The 21,317-nt window shown below is 29.4% G+C and overlaps 5 protein-coding genes across 9 annotated transcripts; all 5 read right to left on the minus strand.

Moving 5' to 3' along the window:
* Positions 1-34: 34 nt before the first annotated feature.
* Positions 35-10,071, minus strand: LOC114878364. The gene is given in 26 exon segments (XM_046286523.1): positions 35-351; positions 414-470; positions 544-661; positions 735-872; positions 967-1,356; positions 2,960-3,019; positions 3,021-3,041; positions 3,043-3,080; positions 3,154-3,216; positions 3,219-3,336; positions 3,574-3,616; positions 3,618-3,691; positions 3,693-3,732; positions 3,734-3,776; positions 3,779-3,790; positions 3,981-4,047; positions 4,049-4,088; positions 4,090-4,162; positions 4,165-4,226; positions 6,092-6,223; positions 6,315-6,580; positions 6,671-6,851; positions 7,115-7,236; positions 8,538-9,265; positions 9,346-9,405; positions 9,473-10,071. Coding segments are annotated over 25 exon segments (2,979 nt in total). The 5' UTR covers positions 9,549-10,071; the 3' UTR covers positions 35-351; positions 414-456.
* LOC114878374 (E3 ubiquitin-protein ligase MARCHF8) lies at positions 5,639-8,303 on the minus strand. The gene is given in 7 exon segments (XM_046286513.1): positions 5,639-6,090; positions 6,092-6,223; positions 6,315-6,580; positions 6,671-6,851; positions 6,924-7,015; positions 7,114-7,408; positions 7,831-8,303. Coding segments are annotated over 6 exon segments (915 nt in total). The 5' UTR covers positions 7,231-7,408; positions 7,831-8,303; the 3' UTR covers positions 5,639-5,963.
* LOC114878381 (peroxisome biogenesis factor 10-like) lies at positions 10,070-10,617 on the minus strand. Its single transcript, XM_029192135.1, has 2 exons — positions 10,451-10,617; positions 10,070-10,367 (listed from the first exon to the last, which is right to left on the minus strand). Exons 1-2 carry the CDS (start codon positions 10,615-10,617, stop codon positions 10,070-10,072), a joined length of 465 nt encoding a protein of 154 aa, XP_029047968.1.
* Positions 10,528-20,023, minus strand: LOC114878351. Of its 3 annotated transcripts, none has more exons than XM_029192075.2 (14): positions 19,529-20,023; positions 18,524-19,113; positions 18,162-18,272; positions 17,811-18,061; positions 15,549-17,731; positions 15,340-15,469; positions 14,772-15,272; positions 14,553-14,696; positions 13,436-14,145; positions 12,959-13,360; positions 12,660-12,892; positions 11,940-12,591; positions 10,865-11,068; positions 10,528-10,732 (listed from the first exon to the last, which is right to left on the minus strand). In XM_029192075.2, the coding sequence occupies exons 1-12, from the start codon at positions 19,584-19,586 to the stop codon at positions 12,391-12,393; spliced, it is 5,514 nt and encodes a 1,837-aa protein (XP_029047908.2). In that variant the 5' UTR covers positions 19,587-20,023; the 3' UTR covers positions 10,528-10,732; positions 10,865-11,068; positions 11,940-12,390. The 3 variants fall into 3 exon arrangements, with proteins under 3 accessions (XP_029047908.2, XP_029047906.2, XP_029047907.2); XM_029192073.2 differs by having other exon boundaries at positions 13,436-14,160; XM_029192074.2 differs by having other exon boundaries at positions 11,666-12,591; positions 13,436-14,160.
* On the minus strand, positions 20,021-21,176 carry LOC114878356 (vesicle transport through interaction with t-SNAREs homolog 1B-like). Of its 3 annotated transcripts, XM_029192082.2 has the most exons (3): positions 20,794-21,060; positions 20,537-20,725; positions 20,323-20,461 (listed from the first exon to the last, which is right to left on the minus strand). In XM_029192082.2, exons 1-3 carry the CDS (start codon positions 21,020-21,022, stop codon positions 20,415-20,417), a joined length of 465 nt encoding a protein of 154 aa, XP_029047915.1. In that variant the 5' UTR covers positions 21,023-21,060; the 3' UTR covers positions 20,323-20,414. The 3 variants fall into 3 exon arrangements, with proteins under 3 accessions (XP_029047916.1, XP_029047917.1, XP_029047915.1); XM_029192083.2 differs by lacking the exons at positions 20,537-20,725; positions 20,794-21,060 and adding an exon at positions 21,075-21,176 and having other exon boundaries at positions 20,021-20,461; XM_029192084.1 differs by lacking the exon at positions 20,537-20,725 and having other exon boundaries at positions 20,021-20,461; positions 20,794-20,886.
* Between the last annotated feature and the right edge of the window lie 141 nt (positions 21,177-21,317).

A 21,317-nucleotide genomic window follows, 5' to 3' on the forward strand; every position in this document is an offset into this window, starting at 1 on the left:
TCTTTTAGTAGTAAAAACATTTAGTATAAAAGTATTAGTTATTATCTATAAAAGAAAAAATTTATTTCATTTACATATAAGTGAAGACACGCGTAAAATCTAATTTCTTAATGCTATTTATACACACCAGTTTTAGCGACTAAACGTGGAGTAAAAATTAAATATTATTATACAGTGATAACATGAATTATTTATTAAAAGAATAATAATTCAGCTATAATAATTCTATTACGTCACTTATTTTTGAAGTTTGTCAGATCAATGGAAAAGAAGTTGTGTAAATTGATACAAAATATGACTTATATTTAATGCGGATGCACAATGATCAGTGGAGTGTTACAGTTCGTGTACCTGTAAAAAACATATTCAGTAAATCTATAATAGGAAATTAACAACAACTTAATCATACTTACTTGAATGAAATTCATAACTTATGTTTCGGAAATGGAATTATATTTATCGTCCTTCAACTGTAATACAGAAAATTTGTTATTTTCAACAGTTTAATTACTTTTATTTTAAAACTGTATACAATGCACTTACTATATGAAGCTAAATCTATTTCATCCGGTAATTCTGTGATATTAACATCAAATCGTTCTTGTACGTCATTTAATATTTTAGCGTCACTTTCATCACTGACTAATGTAATTGCAAGACCCTGTAACAGGAATAAAATGTTAATAAAATAATGAACGTATGAAGGAGACAAATTATAAAATATTTTATATAACCTTAGTACCAAAACGACCAGCTCTAGCTACACGATGTAAGTATGTGTCCGAATCTTCTGGCATATCATAATTGAATACTATATTTACACGTTCGATATCCATGCCACGTCCGAACAAATTTGTAGCTACAAGAATTCTCTGAAATTAACAATTACTTATTTTCGAATCCGTATAATCTGTTATGTTTAAATTACTACTAATATCAAATAGAACGATATTTTTAATATATTACTTTTTGAAAATCTTTGAACTGCTGGTATCTCGATAATCGTTCTTCTTGAGTCATTCCTCTATGAATACCAATGGCGGGAAAATTTTGTTCGGTCAATAGTTGTGCCACAGCCATACACCTTTGTACAGATTTTACAAAGATAACACCTATAGAATAATATAACATAAAGGAGAAAATTGCAGTAGCTAATATATTATTGAAACTTTCAAATGAAAATGTAATAATAATATAGTGTAATCTATATCTCTCTAGGCAAACCTGATTAAATTCAAGAACATCAAGTAATTCAAATAGCTTCTTGTTCTTTTCATTTTCTTTTAGTTTCACATAATGCTGTTGTAGACCATGTAATGTGAGCTTCGCTTCATCGTCCACATAGACTTCCATGGGCCTGCGCAACAGAATTGTTTTTACCGGATTATCTATTTCACCCTAACAGTAATTACACCTTTTAAATTTTAGACTCTATATAAATGCGTTTGAAACGAAACTTCAATACCAATTGAAGTTCTTGTAAATGTAATTGATAATTGGATACAGACAAAAATTATCAGAAAATAAAATAATTTTGAGGCATGAAACCGAATAAACCAAATTAAAAAAAAAAAAAAGAAATAATATATATATATATATGTATAATAAAAAAATGAAACCAATGATGCGACGGTGCAGAGTATTTCTTTTTATAATTTCCTAATTTCTCCTGCTTCCTTGATAACGACAGTTTCATGTCAAGTAACTATAACTAAATGCATTAGATGGTTTAAAGAACTTTCCGCTTGAAGCTCTCATTTTTTGCACTTATTTGTCGATCGGATTAGTCATACAGGTTACATACGGTCCGGCGATTCCATCTCTGGGTAGTGCCAACAACGAAAACTCAGCAGTCACCCCAACAGAACTATGATGGCGCACCCCATGAATGTTCTGTCACATATCCGCTGGCCCACTCGATGCCAAATATCTTCTCCCAATTCTAGTACATTCAGAATATGCCCAGAATTGGTCTCAATTATTGGTGGTATTTCTGGGATTTTCTAACACCGCGACTTAATTATCTCGTGATACACAAATTGATTTATGCTCTTTCTTTTCACATATAGAGACAGCCACGATCGAAATATGTGTACAACACTTCCATTGCTGTCCAATTTCACTCCTACTTAATTGACCTCCATTAGCCATTTTCAAAATATCAAAAATGTGTGTTTCAATAACAGACAAGACGAACGCGAATAAATTCTCTACATATGTCACATTTAATTGCAGCAATATCGTCATTGCTCGATCCTATCTAACCCCAAATATCCCACATATCCTCTTGCATCTTCTTCTTGCGTTCCTTCTGTCTTCAGGTTGTCTTGAAGTCTTCGCAGGCCCCCCACCAAATTGAAACACGTGCTCCCAAATGCTGCTCTAACTCGTTTAAAACTCTAACCCATCCCTTGCACCTGCTCAATATCATTGCCCATATAAATTGCAGAAATTCTTTCCACCCAACCCGTCCCAAGATATGACGTTTCCCAACCTTTCTGTAATATTATATCCGAACGTTTCTTTGAACCTTCAATATGCAGCAGACAATAAAAGATTTGAACATTGAAGATCAAGCTAAATAAAATTTTCTTTTTAAGTATCACCAACGTCATCTTGATTAATTTGAGAAACGACTTTAAACGAAGATTTCGTTTCTTTTATGAGTAGATATCCGGTCATCCGGTAATATGGAGGAAAACTTTGGAGCAGCAAACTCGATTTACGTTCAAGTTGTCGAACCTTTAAATTCGATCGAAATCCAAAGGACATCGAGGGGCTTTTTTTCATTATTGGAATTCTGTGTCACTCTTCAAAGTGTTGTCTAACTAGCCTAACCCGCGGGTGCGCCGTCAACAATATTTAGAGTATGGTCTGAGCTTTGTCCTGGGTATGAATACAGGGCCAACGAAGTAGGAGCATCGAAGTTCGAAGTGAAGAGGAAGATTGGGTTAATTACATCTTGCATAAATTTTTTGCAGACAGGACGTATCTCCTTGGACAATGTAGCGCTGAACAGTCATGACTTGCTTGCCGTGTGGGAGTGCTTCTAAATATTTCCTGTACATCTCTACGCATGTCTATAAACAAATTTAAACCATTTATATTATAAAAATTTATATACAATACATATGTAAAACATTATACACTTACCTAAACAATTCAAGCATTTATCACACTCGTCAAGAATCAAGTGTTTCAAATGCTTTAGGTTAATTTTTTATTTCGTACGAGAGCGAGGATACGACCTGGTGTACCCACAACAATATGAGGGCATGTGTTCTTTAATACTTCTTCGTCTTTTTGAATTGGCAAGCCACCAAAGAATACTCCAACCTGTTATATTTCAGCACATTATAGAATATAAGAAATACTATATTTTCTATATAAATTTTATTAATAAACGATAATAGAAAATCTTCATCAGCGTTGGGTGGTAGTTGTATGAATGTCACCATTATTTAGTAAGATAATTAATCATCATATGAAGATTGTTTAACGCAAATTTAATTGATTTCCAAAATTATTATAAAGCAATAGATCAGAAAAAAATATTATTCTTATATAATTTACCTTTACATGAGGCATGTACTTGCTAAATCTTTCATATTCCTGCTATTTGAAAGCAAGTTCTCGCCGTGTGGCACATTACAAGAACATAAACTTGATTTTCAGTTAACTCTAATTGTTGCCAGTGTTGCTAATACAATACAGCTGTTTTTTCCCATACCATTTTGCTTGACATAATATATCCATGCCAAGCACTGCTTGAGGATACATTCATGCTGTACTGTAAATAATACTTTGAGTTATTCAATATATTTTATATTGGATTTAAAAACAGTTTTACATAATAAGCATATCAGTGGTGATAAATCACTTGATTATCAGTCATGTACGATCAGTTGTCCCTATCTGTTATCATCATAGTTGGTACAAATATTTCATGTACTTGCAGCATTAATTAATTAATAATTTACCTTCAGAAGGATGTTCAAAACCACAGTCAACAATTGCACGTAATATTCAGGTTTCAGACAGAAAATCCCCTAAATCCACTACTGTGAATAGATACATATGTCCCCTTACTTCTTTCTTAGCAGGTATGTCCCCGCTTCCATCGACTACTTGTTCGGTTGTTCCTCATCTTCATAATCCAAAGATCATCATTGTCCGCCATTATTATACCGATATGATCTTGGATTAGTGCTGAAATTTTAGAAATACTAAATAAATATGTATAGATATAAAAATACATTAATAAATGCTATAATTTGTAATAAAATTGACACTATCATTTTCGTCTTTGAATAAAATTAAATTAACATACATATATTTTACGTTAATACTTTGTACCTTCTTCAGATTTTTATCTTTATTTCAATAGCAAATACAGTAAACGGAAAAGTTATTTTTATTAATAGCGGAAAATACAACATTTATTGAATTTCTCGTTTGCTTGCGATAACGATTTTTTTGAGCCTATGCTCGTAATGTAACCGCCATTTTAGCGACGCTATATTATATAGTTACCAAAAGAGAAAATCAGCGTTACAGAACATAAGAGATCAAAACTGAAAATTTCTATTATAGATTTATTTTACAAGTGAATAATATTATGTGCAAACATATAAATGATAATAAATTATATAAATTTACAATTTGTAAGGTCGATTCACGTTTTTCATGTGAGAATCCTAAGATAATATTTTTGCGTCATATATTTCCGCAATGCAAACGTACCCAACAATAAACTACTAACATTAAACAAATTTGAGATTATTTTCAATACAAGTAAACACGTTCTCTAAATGGATTGATATTTAATACATAAATAATTGTGGATTACAATTGGACAACTTACCTCAGGACACGATTTTAACTAACTGATGCTTGATGATGCCTCACCAGTTCACCCATTCGTATACTTGCAACTACATTCCGGAAGACTGGTGGTGCCAACTAAAACTAATACATCGAAAAGAATATACAGTTTATATATTAAAACTTTTAAATGAAATATATTTTTAGATAAACTTGTCCAGAAAATTACATTATAATTGTTTTATTAACAAACGATAACATTAGTACTAATTATTTATAATGTTTGCAATTTTGTTACGGTCTCAATAAAAATGACCGGATGTATAACATTAAGTATCACCATGGATTATGGTAGGATAGATCACTCACCTATGAAAGGTCGTTAAGACGATCTGTAATACCGACCCCGCCCAACGCTTTCTATTGTTGTATGTACACTCTACGGTGATTTTAGAATTATCCTACACTACCTGGCACTACCCTTTAATATCTAAAAAAGCGAACCCTTTACGCAAACAATAAAAATAATACTATTAGTAAATATATGTACAGAATCGTCCATCGCTTATGCCTTATGGTATTCAAGACAAGCATTAAAACGCATTAAAATTGGCATTTGTTTTTAAATGAATACCTAAATAAATACCTAAATTAGTTCTTGTTTATTTTCATCCTTATCTCTAGTACTGTCTACCGGAATCCTATAAAACCGGGGTCACAAATAGGTTTCCGATGTGATAGCTTCCCAAATAGATTCTCTGCACAAAGTTACTCTGTAGATTGTATCTACTGCTTATTTCACAGGTGAACGGTATCTGTTTAAATATGGTAAAGTTTATTTAATAACATCACAGATACAATATTATGTACACAATTGTCAGAGAACAATGTTTAGCCTGATGGTTCAAACATTTTCAATATCCCATTGTCAATGTAAGCACTGAAGTACTAGATTTCAGATAAATGTGCTCCATAGGCGGACCTCTGACAGTTTTCGAAATAGAAATTTCGATTTTTCGAAATCGTATTGTAGTCTAGAATTATAGTTTTCTTCTAGACACGTGTTTATACTTGCATTACATGTTTTGCTAATTATTAATACACAATTAGCAGCCAATCTGTATTACACTCCAATCGTATTACAAGTTATCTTCGGATGAGGATAATTTATCAAATACATAAAGTTTCAATTGAGCGTCGTGCCTTTGAGGAGGCGCGGCAGAATCTGGTTTCACCATCTGCGAGGCACATGGAGGGTCTATGTTACGGGTAATAAGTATGATTGAGCTCAGGCATAGAGGCAGTTGGATCCTTTAAAGGTAATGTTACTTCTCTCAAAGAATCTGTAGGTGAGGGAGGAAGCACCACTTTCTCAGGAGCATTTTGAATAAATATTACTCTGAAAAACGTTATTTATTGAGTTATAATTAAATACTTATGTTTAATTTAAAAAGAAAAAAAATGAAATAATTTCTAAATGTGTTATTTACCTGTTGAATGCTCGCCATTTTCTGCATAGTGTAATGTACGATTTGCATTGAATGTACATAAAAACTAAGCCTCCTGTAGAACCAATTACAACAACTATTAGTTTAGTCCAGAAAGACCAGTCTACGTATCCACGTCGAGCTTCTTCTACAGATCGTTCAACAAGTACGTATAAAGACCAAGCCACACAAAGTGCAGCTACTGCATGGAAAGCAACTGTACACCATAATTTGCGAACTTCTAGAGCAGACATTTCAAGTTTTTCCCACTGAAAATTATGATTTATTACTCTACATTGTTTTTTTTTAATTATATTAGTATACAAAAAGTATACACAATGATTATACAAAATGTATACCTCACAAAATGGCTTTGTTTTAGCATGCATAATAAATGTGAATTTACATAATTCACAAGCACGTGTGTCCGAAGCTTTTATCCATTGCTGAAGACAAGCTTGATGTACATAACGTAAACTGCCACTGCAGTAGCAAGGTGCTAAAAGAGGAGCACCTTCTTCCCCTTCACAGTGACATATTCTGTAAAGCACATACTTATTGTATCCTTAATGAGCTATTGATAAAATATTTTATACAAGATTTTATACTTACCTACAAATATCATGATTGCTTGAAGACAATGTGCTGACAGATGAATGACAATGATCTGGTATAATGGTAACTACTGTAGCATATGTTGATTCCTATAAAATTAATACTTTATTAAATATCTGTTCAGAAATATCATTATTAATTTAGAAGAAAATTAAAAAAAAAAAAAAAAAAAAAATGAATCAAGTTACCTTGGTGTCCATTCTGGTAAACCTTCACCACCAGCAGGGCTATTATTATTGGAAGGACCAAGTGACAGAGGTGGTTGCCAGTCAGGCGGATTAACATTGATCTGATGAACCGGCATCACTCTCTGGCCTCAGTAAAGATGTGATCAATGATAAACAACATTAAATAAACACATCCTACCGAATGTTCTGTAATTTTGTTCCAGCGGTATCATATTTTGCAAATCAACATGTAATTACATGAAAAAGTCTTTCATTATGTTATTTAACATGTACCTTTAATATACATATAAAAACCTGAAATTATATTTTACCAACCATTATAAAATTGAAACATTTATGTACAATTATAGGTATACAAAAATTATCAAACGATAAATATACTAAAAATAAAGAACATGAATGTTTATTGATACCAATCGTATGTATTCACAATTATAAAACATTAAATGAATATATAAAAAATCTACTTCTCGTTAATAAACAATTAATGAACTTGAAGAATGTTAAATTATTAAAATAAACTGAACAATGGATTTTGATCTACTTGACATTGAAATTAACAAAATTCAGATGAACATGAAAGAAACAATACAGAAAAATTATTTACAATGATGGGATATGTGCACTGTATACATTTGATCAAAATCACTAAATAAACGTAAGATTTGTAACGAAAATTTCCGATAAAAAGAAAACAAAGCATTGGCGTCACATACATCTTTTCATTTCCGTGTAAATTGTAGCAGAAGTAAAATTGTCTATTTAATAACAATGATTAGCCAGAAATATATTGTTTAGATCTCATTTTAAACAACTGAACGATGTTTAATAAACAAATTTTCGGTAAATATCTTGATTAGATTTCAGAAAACAAGTTAGGACGATTTTGACACTTCGACTCGAGTCAATGACACAATATAGGAAAGTCGTATTCACTGCAGTAAATTAATTAATTTTCACAATTTGACGTTAAAATGATTTGAAATATCGTATCCGATTTATCACTGTTCACTTTTTAAACACGTTTCAATAACCACATTAATATTCAAAATTATCACAATTATAGACTTGATTACATAGCTTAGTCCTTCCTTCATAACAGATTGTGTATCTTATTTCTTTGGTGCGCCGCCATAACGCAGAATGTAGGCGTGGTGTATGTATAGCTTGACCAATCCTCTATTCAGAAATGGCATTGAATATTATTACGGCAATGAACGAGGTTCAGTTTGAATTTAGTTTATAACAAGCATTTTTAAACAACGAATTTTAACAACATACATTTTAATTACATACATTAAACAGAGTATTGGTTTTATTGTTATGCAATTTACATATTCTTTTAATAATAATGATACAAAGAAGTATAATAATATCTATGTTTATATAAATTCTTAATTTTATAGTAGTAATTATTTATTTAATTTTCTAAATAATTTTGTTTCGTAGACGAGAGTACATCAATTTCATTAAATTCATCAAAGGATTTGAAACTAACAATTTTATCATCTTCTTCATCTTCAAACTGTAAAAATGTATCATTACATGTGGCCATACTACTAGCATTTACTAAATAACTTGGTAATATATTCAGATTAATCATAGAAGGTTTTATGTTTGGCAGATTTTCGTAAATAGTATTATTATTATTATAAAAATCATTAGACAAGTTATTAAATGTTTCTGATAATTCTATATTTTTATGAATGGTTACTTGCCTCGATGTATTTTTTTTATTTGAATTACTAGAATTTTTAGTATTTGTTGTTTCTGAATAATCTTTATCTCTTGTATCATATTCTGCATTACATTCTAGTTCATCAGTATAGAATGGTTCTCTTTTGACGCTACTAGATTCAGAAAATTGCCAGATGCTATCTTTCTTTTCTTTTTTACAATCTTCTAAGTAGATTTTGCTAGATGAGTTATATCCAATATTATCTTCCACACTTATATTATGTAACATGCAATTGTTATTATTGTAAAGTACTTTTTGTAGATTTTTGTTGTACTTTTTCTCTACAGCTAAATCATTAATATTATTCTTGAAATCACTATTCATTGCCTCAAAAGAAGTTGTGGGTGTTGGATCTTCTTTATACTGTTCTTTATCATCCTTATTTGTACTTTTTTTGACAGGAGCTTCAAGTTCTACACAAAATTAGTAAAGAATATAATTAATAATAATTTAAGGCTTTTATACTTAATTTAAAATGTTAAAGGAAACTTACCAAAATTTTGAGTTCTTACAATTGATGTTCTTGAAAGTACTTTTCCAAGTAACAGGCCAGCTGTAAATATAAATGATAAATGTATAATATAAATTTAATATGAAATAATAGGTAAAATAACACTTACCAGCCATTCCTACTGCAGTACCTCCAATAAAATATGTCGCATTATTATCATCTTGTGTTTTCTTTTTCTTAAACATTTTTCAATTTTAATTGAATATGCAATTATATAGTAAAACTTTATTAATAAAAGCATGCAAAAGATACTACTTTCTGTAATATTCTAAATACACTAAGGACAGTTTAAAGGCATTTTAAGGTGATAATGAAATGTAAACACTAAACAGTATATTATAGCAAAAACATATTCAAATGATATATTTAAATTACTATTTCAACTGAAAATTTAAATTGATCATTCCACGTGTTAAATGTATCTTAATGAATCTTATATTACTACAAATAAAGTATTAAAAAATTTACAACAGATAAATTTGAAAGTTATATTTTTCTTAAGATTATTAATGTTACATAAATTAAAGATAAATACTCTATGTCTGAATGGGATTTTAATTTCATCAAAAAATAGTATAATTTTCTATTTTTTTTATCATTTAAATAATTTATGCACTTAAATTTGAGTTTAATAATAGTGATACATACATGTATATATATAGAAAATTTGAAGATTAAGTAAATAAACACAACTAAAAACCAAATGTTAAAAATATAAACGGGTACATGATTGGAATTTGCAAGCTCTTTTACAGGTTGGACAGTTTTTAGCTAGACGTAATGCCTGCTTTATACAATGTGCACAAAATATGTGTCCACAACGAGTAGACATTGGTTTCATTTGAGAAGATAATTTTTCAAAACATATTGGGCAAGTTAACATAATCGAGTTCCCTTGGGTGGAATCATAACATATTGCATTCTGTTCTGATGGTTTAATATTATCTACATCTATAATTTCCATTGCTTCCACATCTTTGTAAGTACTTCCAATTGATATCTCGCTATAAAGATTTATTAAAAAATTACATACATTTATTTTTTGACTGTAAAATAATACTTTATATAATAATAAATTAATACATACATCACAGAATCATAAAGTTCAGTTAATTGTTGTTTAGATGACTTATACTTTTTTGATTTTGTTGTACTATTATTAGATATATTTTCATCGTTTTTGCTTCGTGATTTTAAATATTTTTCCTTTGGAGAATCTACTGTTAGGTCAATGAAATCAATTGGATCTGACATGTTTTGCATTATTATCTTTCACAAACTCTATTTACAGACGCATGTGTATGTACATACATATATTGTATATATAACACGTGTCCAGTCTATTTAAATATGTATGTATGCAGAAATTCTATAAGTTAAGAAAAAAAAATTTATTTTACAATTCTTTATTCACTTTATATTAGTCAGTGTTGAGTTTTTATTTTTCAAACTTTGTTAACTGAAATTATTAAAATCTAATTATAAATTATTCTTTACTAACCGTATTATTATCAATCAATCCCTCGGAATAATTAAACTATAACTTTCCTTTGAAATCACAGAGCACACAAAGTGCACATTCAGTATGTATATATGTATACAGTTTACAAAACAATTTCGGAAATTTACTATGTAGTTCACTAGTTTATGTATGAAGTTGAAACAATTCTTCGATAGTTTCGATTATCGATATTCTTTATTGTCCCTAAATCGATATTTAATTGGAGATTTAAATTACAAAAAGGAAAAGATAAAGAATTAACGTACATACTTGACCAGCCGAAGGATAATTTCATAATAAAGAGAATATATTTTTTTAAAACTATTATTATACATATTACAAAATTATTCAATAATTTATTTAATGTTATTTTTAAATATACTTAATACCATACAATTGCTGTATTGCGTTTACTGATTCTTAAAAGCAAATAGTTAGTAAAATTCATAGCCAGACCTTTATTACATATAAATACTTTGTAATGTTTATTTATATATGCTTCAAAAATTTGAAAATTAAGAAATCCAAAATTTATATATGTATAAAAGTACAGAAAATACACAATTTATAACTTTAATACTTCTAGTTCTATATATAAAACACTCCTCGATAATATTTTGAGCACAAATTAATTAAAATCACGCACTGTGAGATACATAATCATTCAAATATAAATTGAATTATATACAAAAATTATGTAATAGAGATATGTAGGCACTTTATACATGATCATATTGTTATATAAGTGTATGTATAGACATATACATATATTATAATAAATGTAATGCAATATCTACTTACTAAACGTGTAAAAATGCAATTTATTGTTTCTTTATTTTATTCATTTTTTAAGGACACTTTCACTTTTAGAACAATTTGTTGATAGAATTTAAAATAAAAATCAGCTTTCAAAGTTATTCCTATGTATATGAATTGACTTTCATTATATTATCACAAACAATATTGATGTTTGCTCATTTAAAATCTCTTCATTAGGCAACATACCGATATATTCTTATCATGGTGTTTTAAGTAAAAAGAGAATAGTTTAATAATATTCTATGTGTAAATATACCTCTTAGTTGATTAAATATACGATTTACAATAAACATTTAGTTGATTTAATACTTCTTAAAATATCTTCATCATAGTAAAACGTTTTTGATTATCCATTTATACTAACAATAATTACGAACAATGATACTAACAAAATGGAATTCCTTTAAATTTGATACGAATAACGTGTATATTACGTGTAAAGGCAATGATATATCTTATCAATTTCAGTCGTCCACTCACTTTCTTTATCATTTATATCATTTTTGAGTGGATAGTTCAAAGTTTCCTTTTCTATATAAAAACACCTTGATAATTATAAAATGGACGGTTAAATTTCAATACTTCATCAAAAAATACTTAGCGTCGAAAACATAAATTTCATTTATAAAATACCTGATTAATGAATAATGAAACAAAGTATCTTTGGTTATCGTGTAGATTAATAAACTACGTTGTTGTGTCATTAGTTAATGAGCATCGCGGCTGTTTTTATTACGATTGCGTAGTAACGAAGCATCTAAAAGAGAGTAAGTACCAGGTTCAAATACAGGTGGATATTCAAGACCAGGATAATCGGGTGGTGGTATGTAAGGTAACGTCGGAGGCATCAACGAATTTCTACCTGTAGATGTATGTCCTTTTTGGTATAATAGATGATTTGTACCGTTCTATAAAAAATAATTTTGTTTTTAATATATTTTCGTTATAATGTATTTAACGCTATTGAAGTACATACGTTTGATGATAAATTTGGGGTACACGGTGATGGTGTATCTGGACTCCAATCGCTAACAGAGCTAACTGAACTAAAACTTTTATTGAGAGTTTGAGTAGTACTATTCCCGCTGAAAGAGCTAACTGATTGATTAATTCCGCTATCACCAGGACTTTGATTGTTCGATCGACTGGATAATCGTGATTGATTATAACATCTATCACGAAATAATGCTCTATGTAATCTTGGGGATCCTACAGAAAATTACATAAAGCTTAATGTAAAAAATATAGTTCCATTTTCATAGATTCAAAATTTACCTAGTAATGTCTTTTGCGTTTCCTTAGGTAGATCAAGGGTGGACGGTTTTTGTTGACATTTAGTACCAAATAAATTTTTCAAACGATTGGGTTTTTGAACCTGTTCACCCTTATCCAAATGCATTTCAAATGCGGCAGTCATCCCTTCTTGTTCAAATGGTGAAGTTGGTATAGGAGGTGGTTGATACTGCGCTACATTTTTCAAACGGGTTTTGTCATAATCTACGTCTTTCTTATCAAACCGTCGTAAAGAATCTAGCCAATGCTTATCCGATGAAACATGTTCACGTCGATTTGTCAAGTTAAAGCTTCCTTTACGACTTACGGATACATCTTTTTTTGCACGTTGTAAAGTTTCGTAGGAAGTATGAGCTGTAAGATCATTACTAGATCCGGAAGAACCTACATAAACAAAAAAAAAAAATATGTATCTGTTGTAATTACTGTATTAATTTACCTTTGCAAACATAAATTTACCTTCATTTCTGATAAGTCGTTTTGGTATTGACTTAATATCCTCCATTAAATTACTGATATTTTTAGGTGTATGATAATCGTATGGTTTTTCATGATTACTTGAAGATTGTATTTGATTTGCATAGGAATTTGTATTATTATGATCATAAGCAGCGTTCACTTGTCTATCAGATTTTTCAATATCTGCTTTAGCATGACACAATGAAGTTGATTTTTTTTGTTCATTTGCAACATTATTACAGTGATGTGTATTACAAGCTTTTATTTGTTGAAAATTTAATCTATCTACCGGTTTCTTTCTATTCATGTAACCAAATTCGTTTGATTTTTTGTGGATCAGGGATTTTGATGGTTCTCCTTCATTCCTTTCCGAATCGAAATTTCCGCTGGACTGCCGTGTATGAATATTATCAATATTTCGTGAGTGGCCATATAAAGTACTATTATTTACTGTTTCATCATTGTTTTTATTCCGGGAGTATACTGTTGTATCATTATTGAAGCCGACATCGGTGACAACTCTAGCGTGTTCATTAATCGTTTCATTGTCATAAAAACTTCTATGTTGAATGTGAATATGATCACTACTTAAAGGTGTCACTCGTGGCGACATAGATCTATTTCGTGCTATTTGTCTTTGATCTTCTTGTTGCGATAGCATAAATTCTTCTAATGTAATAAAACCTTGAAGATCATCGGGTCTTCTACTTCTGTTATTAAGACACCTAAGTATTAAACACTGTTTCACTAATAATTTTATTAAAAATAATATTGTTTTATTCTATATAATAAAAAATAAAGAACTGATAAGTTAAGGACAGAGTACAGGAAAATAGTTAGAATAAGGAAAAACATGCACAAAATATACAAACATATAAAATAAATCTAATCAACATTTTGATTTTATTAGTTTATTGTAAAATGAAACGTATAACAATATTTTTAATTACTTCTTTTAAGATCAAGAATCTATTACGTTTAGTATATATAAAAAGAACAAAATACCGAATGAACTGATAATAATAAAAAATTTAATAAAATTTTTTAGAACTGAATATCATATCCAAGAATAACAAAACTAATGTTAGCTTTACAACATGCAATTATAAACTGTTACCTGTCTGCTGTACGTCTGTAATCACCCATGTCTTGAGTGTTACTTGACATATCAGTAGCACTGTGAGACGAACATAATCCATAAAATGTACTTCCTGCAATTGTCATTTGTAAGTCTGGTGAACTTGGAACAGAATCTTGCTTCCTGAAGAAGAAAATTAATATTATATATGTATATATCTTGATTTTAAATGAAATATTTTATATCAAATTTATTTACTTGTTGGGCGTAGATGTAGGAAGTACTCTTCTATAACTCCTAAACTGTGCAGTTGGTACAGGTACATTGTGATTTCTTGCACCAAGAAATTTTAAATATTTCCTGTCTAAACTAGCACCGCTAATTTCATGATCCTTGTACGCAGAAGAATCTTTTCGAACAACTTTTTTTAACGATCCAAATGATTTTTCAAAATTTGGTTTTTGATATTCTGGTGTTTGAACGTGTTTAGCTTTATTTTTTTGTTCACCATCGCTTTCGTCTGTTTCGCTAAAAAGAGCACTATTTCGACTATGACCGTCTGCACCTAAAGTTGCTTTATTAATTGCTTCTATCCACATGGCAAGAGAATCCTCTGTATCAGCAGCAAAATAAAATACCGTTCCTGTATGATACACTTTGAACGCATATCTTCTTGACTTTACTTCAGAAGCTCGTGACACGGTGAATCCCGTTAAAGCTATAAGACAATCTGCTTTCAAGCTGTTTTGACCTTTAAACCTGTACACATTAATTAAATAAGTATTTACAAAATAAATATGCGAATGTTAAGACTTATTTAACGTACCTGTATAAGGAGAAACATTTTAAAATAAACCATGCTTTAGCCCAAGCACCACCAGCTCCTCTTGTACGGTACGTTAACCAACCTTCTAAATCACCTGTACCTATATCTTTAACAGAAATACTTCTTTTTCCTAAATAAAAAATAATACATTAATAAATACAGACTTTTGTAAAAAGCTGGTATGTAATTTTTACACGTTAGATTCTTACTGGCAAATAATATACTCCGTTTCCTATTACTTCTAGGACTACTACTAGATGACTTGTTTGAACTTCCATGTAGTCCAATACTCCTAGCTACCATCATAGCTTTGTTAACCACACCTTTTTCAAAACTTTTCTCTTTCTCGGGTACTTTAAATTTATGTTCTAGAAACTGCAATTGCTTGGAAGAAGATGAACCATCTGGAGAATCCATATTTTGAGAACAAGATTCAAAATTATGATATTCCATTGTTGAGCTAGTATGAGACTTTTCGACGATAGATTCATAAATATTACAGGTAGATTTATTATCTTTTATTTGCTTATCATTGCATTCTGTGTAGAAAGAATCTATGGGTCTATGTTCATTACTTAAATTATTGGGATCATCAATAAATCCTATTGATCTTTCTGCAAAATGATTACAAGTTTCAAAATCTTGCTTTTCTTGATGATCCGAATTGCTTTTTACATAATTTTCTGTATAAAATTCTGGTTTCTTTATATCTCTTCTGCTGCTAGTCCTGTCTGATGCAGAATATTTTTCTTGCTCTTCAAACACTTTTGAACTATTATCTATAGAGGGACCATCTATTAACTTTGAATAGTATTTACGTGGAGGAGGATCTGGTGGTATTAAACGAAGCTTAGCTTCTAGCTTTTTGTTAGATTCAACCTTTGTTCCTGTACAGCATTTCCGTTGATTAATTAAATCATCAGCTTCTGTATTATCATTTTTTATATTTTGAAAAGTCTGAACTTGAGAAGCGTTCGGAACAACACTCTGAGTGTCGTCCTCAGTATAATTTAAATCATTTAATGTTAAATTAGATTGTTTCTCCATTGATTTTGTATGTTCTGGAGTATAATTAAATGTTTGAAGGATTTTTCTGAACTTCTTTGAGTTTGAATTACTTTCATTATTTTCATTACCTTCATGACTTGAAATAGAATCGTGTACAAGATCTTGAACGGTGCATGACTTTGATATATCCTCCAATTCAGCATTAAGATTGTTCATTGCATTTTTCTTATCACATTTGTTTAGATCATTAATAAAATAGTCATTATTGCTTTGGTTAATTTCTGTATTGTTCTTGTGATTTATATCAGTTATCTTAGATACTGTAAATTTACGTGAATCTAAATTTTGAGATGTTTCAACAAATTGCTTTTCTATGTTATCTTGCCTATCAGGATCGGTAACTTTTTCAATAATATTACTATAAAAATTTTCTTGCGTATTTTGTTTCTGATCACCTGCATCCTTTAACTTCTTTTGATTTACAAAAGTTGAATGATTATCAGTCTTGGTTGTAAATACATTGCTTACATTATTTGTATTATCGGTAGATGATTCTAATGTACAAAATAATTTTTGTTTTCTGTCTTCTACTACACTCTCATTGCTCATTGAGTCATATGCCGGTATACTGTAACATTTATCTAATCTTCCTCGCTCATTACTATTAGATATATTAGATTCTTTACCGCTAAGTATGTTTTTATTATTACTATGTTTATTTCTAATAAAATTGTTGCATTCATCTAAAGGCACACTTATATCACTGACATTATTATTATTATTACTATTACTATTATTATTATTATTATTATTATTATTATTATTGGTAACATTAACAGATATTTGAGAAATTTGGCTAAGGCTACTTTTGTTACTAATAGCTAACGTATCTTCGCAATTCTGAACAACTTTACACTCGTTTCTTGTTTCGTGCGTGGTATCAATCGTATTATCTATTTGAAGAACATCAGATTTAAGTGACTTATCTTGAAAGTATTCTTTTTTATCATCAGTATGCCCATCGTTTCTCTTTTTTCTTTTGCATTGCTCGATACTTATACACGTTTGCGGTCGTATGTTAGATGGTACGTTATCTAAACCATGAGCGCACGATGCTGCTTTATCCCGTAATTGAGAAGTTGTACTGTGTTCCTGTTTTAGCTCTTTCCAAAACTGTTCAATATCAATTCTGTGTTTAGTGGTAGGACTAGCACCAGTTATAGTAGCTCGCCTTTGAACTGAATTTCTTGGTTTTGCTGAATATGATCGAATGGATAATGGTGGTTCTGTTTCACTGTCCGAATCACTACTATCTATGATCATTGTATCTAATATATTGACAGTATCTAAAATACTTGCAGGTTCTGGACTGGGATTCTTTGGCCTAAATCATTTCAAGAGCAAATTAAATGATATATTTCTTAACTCATAATTCCTTACATACATATATGTATAATAAATACCTTGGTAATGGCATTGTAAAGTCTGGTATGGTTAATAATTCTGGTCTTGGTGATGGGAGATTGTGCTGCCATCGAGTCGTATAAGTTGTTTTTTTATTGCTTGGAAGTCTATATGGTTTTATGTAAATTTGACCATATACTTTTGTATGTCTTGGTCTACGCTTCAAAGTTAATAATACTTCCGCTGGACTTTCACGAAATAATTCCAAAAGATTTTTTCGTTCCCAGCCAACCACAGTCTGATAATTTACCTAAAAAAATTTATTTAAATTAATAAATATATTGCACGCTTTAGCCCACCAGTGTTTGAAACAAAATAAAGTAAAAATGAATTAAAAAAAGAAAAACTACCTGAACAATTTCATCCCCTTCTTCCATTTTACCACATTGATGTGCAGCTGATCCAAATTTAATTTCAGCAATTTGATGAGCCCCATGAAAAGATGGCAAAATATAAAATCCCTAAAAAAAAAGAATACACAAAAACAAGTTTTTAGTGTTATAGGATTCTGTTAGAATAGTTTTATTATGCTTTATTGAAATTAAATTATCTAAACAGGAAGTTAAAGTTGTGTTGAATGATTAGTTTTATCTGCAGAGGATGTAGCAGATATTTCCATAATGATTATAAGGTATAATATTTGTGACAGAGGAAGCAAGATGCAAAATTGCTTTCTTCTAAATAAAATAATTAAAATTAATTTAAAACTTACTAAATCATCTCCAGGTTTTTTTTTTAATGTTGCTAAATCTAAACTAGCTGGTTGCAATATCATAGGATCAGTAATATCTTGTATTATATAATCTGCCAATTTTGCTAATTGCCCACAAATTGTTCTAATCTCTTCTATTGGTTTTTCTGCAAATCTATCCCTTTGTGCGCACGTGGCCATTTCCAAAGCCAATTTCATCAATTCAGCTTTTTTATCATTATATTCTAACTGGCCACTAAAAGGAGGACGATCAAGCCATCTTACTAATGGTTTTACAGCCATTATAACTGATGCTACATCAGATAATGTTTGAGTGGTAACAGGTTTAGAATCTGTCTGACGGGATAGTTCATTTTGTAAACTATGCGATTGACAGGATAATCGTAATGCCAATAACTGCAAATTTTCACGATCAAGCTCATAATGAAAATTTCTTAAATATTCTACAGCTTCAAGAATAATTTCTTGGTGGCCTAGTTTTAATACTCCAAGATACTCTAGATCTTCTGGTCTTAAGTTTAACAGTTGCTGTCCATTAACACCATGGTTTGTAAAACTATGTACATAAGGAAGTACTGAATTATCCAAGCCTAGAATAGAAATCATTGTTAGCAATTTTGTTACATCATAAACACTACATAAATGGCATAAAATATTTTCATTAACGAGTGAACTAAATTATACATATTGTAAACAAATACTGATAAAGACTAAGAAAGTCAAAACTCACAAAACTAAATTAAGATATTGTATTTATAAAATTTTGAGAAATAATCAAACCGAATATGATTAAGAATTGTTTTTAAACTGATAATTATTTATCTAATTAACTATCTAATCAATAACTAATCAACTGAACAAGGTAGGGGAGAGAGGTGCGAACGTATACAGTGAGGTTTTCATATGTAAATTTCAATTATACAATCCTGCAAATAATAATATTCACTAATTTGCTGAAATTCATTGAAATATTAATTAATTTACAAGAACTTCAATTTTTCCCACCTTTTAACCATTCACACACTTGGCCAGTTTTCCACTCAGCCACATTAACATACGCCATGACCCGATCATGTATTAATTCACAAAATGTTAGATTCTATTCGTCCTCGGTTGTTCTAATTTCCAACTTGCCCCGTCGATAACAGTTAAATACTTGATTCAACAATAACTGACTAAATACATGAATGAATGGATACTATACCATATAATAGTTCAAAATAATCGCGTAATGCTGCGCTTTTGTCGTTTACATACTGACAACTTTACAAATATACTTGGAAACTAGGATTATTTTTATTCATTAGATTCTGCTAAAAGTTGAATAAATATTTTCTTTCAATTTTATATATTACATATTTGATACCCAACCAGTGTTTCTCAACATCACAGCACTTTAATTATCATGCAACATTAAACATTGTTTGTAAATAATTATATACATATAATATACATCAAATTGATATATACACAGTATTGCATATATATATTATTAAATCATACATGAAAAAATTTTAAATATACAATAACACCAAGTATAGCTATTTCTAATAATATAATTAAAATTAATACAAATTTATTCATTAACACTCTTCTTCGCATAACATTTAATATTCTTCTGGTCTTATCTAACTCTTCATCTGTTTGCGATAACCTTCTTTTTGCTCTTAACAACCGTTCTCTTTGTCCACCCAATTCAGAAATCACTTCTGTCCCAATTTGTTCACTCTCAATGGCAAGTGCTTGGGATCTAGCAACAGACTGTGTAGAACGCTGTAATGCTGCATTGCCTTCTAACAATGTCCGTCGATGTTCTTCTTCCCAATTGATTCCAAAATTCATTATGATTGAATATTAACAAATTTGTTTATAATAATGTAATAAAACTCCTTTAAATTCCAAGGTCCGTCATAATGTTTATGAACTCACTTTCATTAACTAAAACCATAAACAAGAATTATAAAATTATGTATCTTATGCAAAATATATAAAATAAAATTTATATACTAGAACCGTTGTGATCCAAATCAAATTCTTTAATCATAAGTTCCATTTCCTCAAAAGTGAGATTACAATTAAACTTCTTATTAAATCTTTCTAATTCTTTTAATGTTATTTCATTACTTGGAGAATCCTTTATAAATAACTTAAACACATACTGAATCTCATCTATAGGATTTCGTTTATTCAACTTCTCTGATACTATGTAAATATTAAAATAAATTTAATTAATAAGAATAATAAATTTTTTAATATTTTGTTAAACACACCAATATAGTTAAAATCCTCAAAACTTATTTTGTTGTAACCATATTTGTCATACATTCGCATAATCGCTAAAATGTAAGACTTTTTAACTGTTAAACCCAAAGCTTTCAAAGCAGCTTTCATTTCATAATAATCTAAATAACCATCAGAATCATTATCCATTAACGAAAACGATTCTTTCAAGTACTTTTGTTCACTATCAGTAAGTTTATTGTTTATAATATTTGACATAATTGATTGATAAGTATTTAAATTTTATTAAAATTAAATTATTGATGTTTACCTTTTTTGACAATTCACAAAGAATGATCAAAATAATGAACTTCTTTTGTTGCTGATTGATTTTGATTAAAACACACGCTTGTTTCCAAGATTTTTCTTATATGTATATATATATATATATATATATATAAATATATTTATTTAGAATGAAATTTTTTGCTAAATTGTGAAGATATTGAAAAAATTTCAACTATAATATATATTACTCATTCAATATCGTAAAATACATGTATATATGTATATA

Source organism: Osmia bicornis, chromosome 7 (assembly GCF_907164935.1).
Source record: "Osmia bicornis bicornis chromosome 7, iOsmBic2.1, whole genome shotgun sequence".
NCBI lineage: Eukaryota > Metazoa > Arthropoda > Insecta > Hymenoptera > Megachilidae > Osmia > Osmia bicornis.